The 6,203-nt window shown below is 40.9% G+C and overlaps 1 protein-coding gene across 1 annotated transcript; it reads left to right on the top strand.

The window, feature by feature from the left end:
• The first annotated feature begins 1,292 nt into the window (after positions 1-1,292).
• MEF7 (Tetratricopeptide repeat (TPR)-like superfamily protein) lies at positions 1,293-5,796 on the top strand. Its single transcript, XM_016343288.3, has one exon. It carries the CDS (start codon positions 1,851-1,853, stop codon positions 4,983-4,985), a length of 3,135 nt encoding a protein of 1,044 aa, XP_016198774.1. The 5' UTR covers positions 1,293-1,850; the 3' UTR covers positions 4,986-5,796.
• The last annotated feature ends 407 nt before the right edge of the window (positions 5,797-6,203 follow it).

Below are 6,203 nucleotides of genomic sequence, written 5' to 3' on the forward strand. Positions count from 1 at the left end.
GTAACACAGCCTACTTCCTTATTATCCAAAATCCTAAGAAGTAAATACTTTAGCAATGATAATGCTATAATGGCAGAAATTGAAGTCTTCCCTTCTTGGGGATGGAGAAGCATACTAGAAGGCCGAAAGATTGTTGAAAAAGGTCTTAATTGAGCTGTGGGTACTGGAGAGAATATCCGAACCTTTGAGGATCCTTGGCTGCCTCCTCCGTATCCTTTAATGATTTCTGACATGCCAAATAGACAGGCTATTTCTGAGTTGATTCCAAGAGTTAAAGATCTAATTACTGAAGATAGGAATTGGAATCAGAATCTCATTCAAGAATTATTTCCCCAAAATGTTGCAAACAGGATTTTGTCAGTTAAAATTCAGCAGAGTAGAGACAAATTGCAATGGGATTTGAACAAATCCAAGCAATATGATACAGCTTCAGGTTACAGAATTGGCTATTTATTTTACCATCCACCTCTGGAGCTTTGCCCTAATTATATGCAGCAGAAAAAGCCGTGGATTGATCTATGGAAGTTGAACTTGCCTCACAACATTAAGCTATTTATCTGGAAAGCTCTCCATGACCGGCTTCCGGTGCTTGCTCAGATTCATCACTGCATCCCATCTATATCACCAATATGCCCCTGCTGTCATGAAACAACCGAAACAGTCACTCATTGTTTGATCGATTGCTCTAGAATTAAAGATGTATGGTCTCAAAGTTATCTTCGTCACTGTCTTTCCCCTCAGAGTCCTAATGACTTTTGGACATGGTGGACTGCATCAACAGAGATGCTTAACCCGTTGAAGAATGCTGACTGTAATCCTCAATTGCTTGCCATCATTTGCTGAAACTGTTGGAAAGCTCGCAACCAGTTAATTTTTGAAGGTTCTACTTCAATGCCGTCTGCCATTCTAGCAAGCTCTGTCAAGTTGCTCTGTGAAATCCAAAGAACTCCCAGTTTAGATCATCATCTCCATGAAGCAAGCTCTTAGTTGCATTCAATTTGATTTATCATTCTTTCTTCTTTGAGATTTTTCTTCTTTTTTCGACCATGCACCGTTGGATGAATACCTTCAATGTAGTGTTTTTAGAAAATTCTCACCTTTTAATATGCTGTCTTACTTTTAGATATCTTTGTATTCCATTTTTCAATAATTAATAAAATATAATCTATTATCTTTGAAAAAAAAAATTATAAAATTAGTTTTACTTAATTTGTAAACCGTATTCCAAACACGTACATAAATCGGTGGGAAGCTGTTTGACTTTGTTGGATTTTGGCCTTTTGCGAAAACTGGGGAAGCGGGTTTGAAGTTTTTTATTTGAAAAAAAAAAAAACAAACTAGTTCTGAAGATACCACCCCACCCACCCTCGTCTCTCTCTCAGCTCATCTCGGTTCACCGCCACCGCATGCTCGCCGCCGTCGCCGCGCCTCTCGCCGGATCCTCTGCGTCGTGTGCTCGCGTCTCGCCTCTCTCCTCCGTCTGTGCTCGGCTACTCGTGTCTCGCCGCGCCTCCCTCCGCCAGTGAGTGCTCGAGCTGTGCGTGGTTGTTGCTACCTGCATTGCAGCGTGCGTGGTTGTCTCTGTTCGATTCTGCCACTGCCTGAATTGATTCTGTCTCTCAGTCTGAGTCTTGTCTCAGGCACACTCGCCGGCGTCTCAATGTCTTGTGGCCTTCCCTGGGCTCCTCGTCGCCGGCGGCAGAAGCAACTCGCGGGTTGTCTCTTGCTTCGTCGCCTTCCGCGGGGTTATATTTCTTTACCGCCATTTTTTATTTCTAACCTATCAGTCCTTTCGGTGATCACCAGAACCCGTTTGAAGTAGAGGATGACTCGGTAGAGTGGCCAAAAGCATGAGATGTTTTGGCGGTACCTCATATCCACGCTGCCAAAGGCGACTCTTTTACAATTCAAGGCATGCTGTCACTGTCTTCCCACCTCCACAAAAGTTGCTTCATGACAAGTTATCCCACCACCAACTAAATTCTCCACCTTTGAGTTTGGAGTATCATGACTTGCTAGCCCAGCGATACAAAAGTTCTTCTTCCGTGAGGGATGCGCATCAGCTCCATTTGCAGTTATACAAGACTGGGTTTTCCAGTGATGTTTTCCTGTCCAATACTCTTGTCAACATTTATGTCAGAATTGGCAATTTGTTTTGCGCACGGAAGCTGTTTGCTGAAATGCCCCAAAGGAACACTGTTTCCTGGTCTTGTTTGATTTCAGGATATGCACAAAATGGCATGCCTGATGACGCTTGTATTTTATTCAAAGAGATGATATCTGCTGGCCTCATGCCAAATCACTATGCCATTGGTAGTGCCCTTCAAGCTTGCCAAGACGGAGGTCCAACTAGGCTTAAACTCGGCATGGATATTCATGCCTTAATTTCTAAGTCTCCATTTTCTTCAGACATAATCTTGTCTAATGTGCTCATGTCCATGTATTCAAATTGCTCCGGTTCCATTGATGATGCTCGCCGAGTTTTTGATGAAATACAAATTAAGAACTCCACATCATGGAATTCTATTATTTCAGTGTATTGCCGTAGGGGGGATCCAACTTCTGCTTTTGAGCTATTTTCAAGCATGCAAAGGGAAGCCACAGAGCTCACCTTCACGCCTAATGAATATACCTTCTGTAGCTTAGTAACTGCTGCATGCTCTGTGTTTGACTGTCGATTGATTTTGCTTGAGCAGATTTTAACAAGGATTGAGAAATCTGGATTTCTACAAGATTTGTATGTTGGTAGTGCATTAGTCAATGGCTTTGCAAGATACGGCTTAACTGAATGGGCAAAAATAATTGTTCGGCAGATGCGTAATATGAATGTAGTGACTATGAATGGGTTAATGGTTGGATTGACAAGGCAGCACCAGGGTGAAGAAGCAGCTAACATATTCAAGGAAATGAAAGATATGGTTCAAATAAACGCAGAATCTTATGTGGTTCTTCTAAGTGCTTTTACTGAATTCTCAAATTTGAACGAAGGCAAGAGAAAGGGTCAAGAGGTTCATGCTTATTTGATTCGCAGAGAATTATTTGATTTCTGGATTCCGATTGGAAATGCACTTGTTAATCTGTATGCAAAATGTGGTGCCATCCATAATGCTTGCTCAATTTTTCAACTCATGCCTAATAAAGATATTGTCTCGTGGAATTCTATGATCTCTGGCCTTGACCATAATGAGCAATTTGAGGAAGCAGTTGCCTGTTTTAATACAATGAGGAGACATGGAATGGTGCCCTCAAATTTCTCAGTTATTAGCACTTTGAGTTCCTGTGCAAGCCTGGGTTGGATCATGTTAGGACGACAGATACATGGTGAAGGGATTAAATTGGGGCTTGATTCGGATGTTTCAGTTTCAAATGCTATTCTTACAGTATATGCAGAAACTGATTATATGAATGAGTGTCGGAAAGTATTTTTTCAGATGCCAGAGTATGATCAGATTTCTTGGAATTCTTTCATTGGTGCACTAGCAACTTCAGAAACATCTGTTTCAGAGGCTACAAAATATTTCCTGGAGATGTTGCGAGCCGGGTGGAGGCCTAATAGAGTCACATTTATAAATATTTTAGCAGCAGTTTCTTCTCTTTCACTTCTTGAATTGGGCCGTCAAATCCATACCTTGATATTAAAATATTCTGCTTTTGATGACAATGCCATTGAGAATGCACTCCTAGCTTTCTACGGAAGGTCTGGGCAGATGGAGGACTGTGAGACTATCTTTTCCAGAATGTCTGAGCGAAGAGACGAAGTCAGTTGGAATTCCATGATTTCTGGATATATACACAACGACACCCTGCACAAGGCCATGGATTTGGTATCGTACATGATGCAAGAGGGCCAAAGATTGGATGGTTTCACTCTTGCCACTGTTTTGAGTGCATGTGCTTCAGTTGCAACTTTAGAGCGTGGTATGGAAGTCCATGCATGTGCTATAAGAGCTTGTTTAGAAACTGATGTTGTTGTCGGTAGTGCACTAGTTGACATGTATGCAAAGTGTGGAAAGATAGATTATGCGTCAAGATTCTTTGAATTGATGTCTGTGCGCAACATGTATTCTTGGAATTCAATGATATCAGGCTATGCACGTCATGGACATGGACAAAAGGCTTTAAAGCTTTTCACAGAGATGAAACAGCAAGGGCAATTGCCAGATCATGTTACCTTTGTTGGGGTCCTATCAGCTTGTAGTCATGTAGGTTTAGTTGATGAAGGACTTGAGCATTTCAAGTCAATGAATGAAGTATATGGACTAGCACCTCGAATAGAGCACTTTTCTTGTATGGCAGACCTCCTTGGGCGAGCAGGTGATGTCAACAGGCTAGATGACTTTATCAAAACAATGCCAATGGATCCTAATGTTCTCATTTGGAGAACAGTTTTAGGAGCATGTTGTCGAACAAATGGCCGAAATACAGAGCTAGGACGGAAGGCTGCCAAGATGCTTATTCAGCTAGAGCCCCAGAATGCTGTGAACTATGTGCTGCTTTCGAACATGTATGCTGCTGGCGGGATGTGGGGAGATGTGGCGGAGGCAAGGCTGGCAATGAGGAAGGCTGCAGTGAAGAAGGAAGCTGGGTGTAGTTGGGTGACAATGAAGGATGAAGTTCATGTATTTGTGGCTGGAGATCAAACACATCCGGAAAAAGATAAAATCTACGAAAAACTGAAGGAGCTAATGAAGAAAATAAGGGATGCTGGATATGTGCCTGAAAGCAAATACGCACTCTATGATGTTGAACTTGAAAACAAAGAAGAGCTGTTGAGCTATCATAGTGAAAAGTTGGCAATTGCTTTTGTTCTCACTCGCAAGTCTGAATTACCAATCAGGATAATGAAGAACCTTCGGGTTTGTGGGGACTGTCACACTGCTTTCAAATATATATCAAAGATTGTTAATCGGCAGATAGTTTTGCGAGATTCCAATAGATTTCACCATTTTGATGGCGGCGCATGTTCTTGTGGGGATTATTGGTGACTGACAGTAATAAATTATGCCGTTTCTTTGGATATGATGAAACCAGGTTGACAATGACCCAAGTGATGTCAATTCACCTATCATAGTGAATAAAATTAGAGATAGAGATAGACATTGAATAGGAGCCATATCATAATGTGGAAGTTTGATGACATTTTTCTTGAAGAAATACAGAAATAGGCAATAAGATGCCATTTTTGGGAACTTTGAGTAATGAGAAAGGAGAGTGTCCTCAAATGCTGTTCACTATTGTACTTGTAAGTGCACTGCCAGAGAAGTTTCTTAGATAAACCTTGTATTCCACGACTCAAGGTGCCGTTCACATGCGCCTGTGGACAAGATGGTGGCCATGCAGAAAGTAAAGTTCTCAGCCGGTTACACAGCTCAGTGCTGTGATGTTTGTCAGGTCAATTGAACTGAAAATTGGAGTACAGATGTCAGAAATTCTATTAAGTAATCAAAAGAAATTATTGCTCGGAGTAAATATGGCTATAGTTTAAGAATAGAAACGATGAAGAATTATTGTTGATTAGTACCATAAAGAAACATTTCTAAATAGGAACGAAAATGTATTGTTGATTAGTTTCTGTAAAGAAATTTGATGAATACCTAGGAAATATATGCTGGCTGTGGATCTTTATATCTGCTTGAATTTCATTTTTTATAGAAACACAAAGGTTCTTTAGGTATGCAGTTGAGATGGTGATGGTATCCATTAGGTAACCCTCAGTGGTGCTTGACACAAACGAAAAGAGAGTTATTTAATGTATTACCATTGCATAAACGATCCAGAAAGGCATTTTTACTTTTATATGAGCTGTTATTTTAATCTTTGTATACTATATTATCTAACTCATTGGCCTGAGAAAAGTTAGGGCTGAAAGGATACAACTTCCATGGAAAAGCAAGCTTCAGACAAAGTTTGCTGTTCAAGGATAGTGCTGAATCTTATTCATGAATAAATGCGCCTAAAAGAGCATCAGTTTGAGCATCTAGAGATAGTACATCATGAAGACTGCCGTAGACATGTATGGCAGGATACAGAGCTGGTGCTGCAGAACAGGATGCTGGACTAAATGCTCAGTTAAACCTGATGGTGAGCTCTCGAAAACTGTAGTCAGAAGACTTTCTATTCGAGTTTCACAGTCCAAAAGGAGGCTTCTCTGTGAAAATGGATTAAGAAATCGTTAACTGATTCTCCATTTACAAACAGGAGGT

The sequence above is a fragment of the Arachis ipaensis genome, chromosome B4 (assembly GCF_059453495.1).
Source record: "Arachis ipaensis isolate K30076 ecotype BB chromosome B4, ASM5945349v1, whole genome shotgun sequence".
NCBI classification, from domain to species: domain Eukaryota; kingdom Viridiplantae; phylum Streptophyta; class Magnoliopsida; order Fabales; family Fabaceae; genus Arachis; species Arachis ipaensis.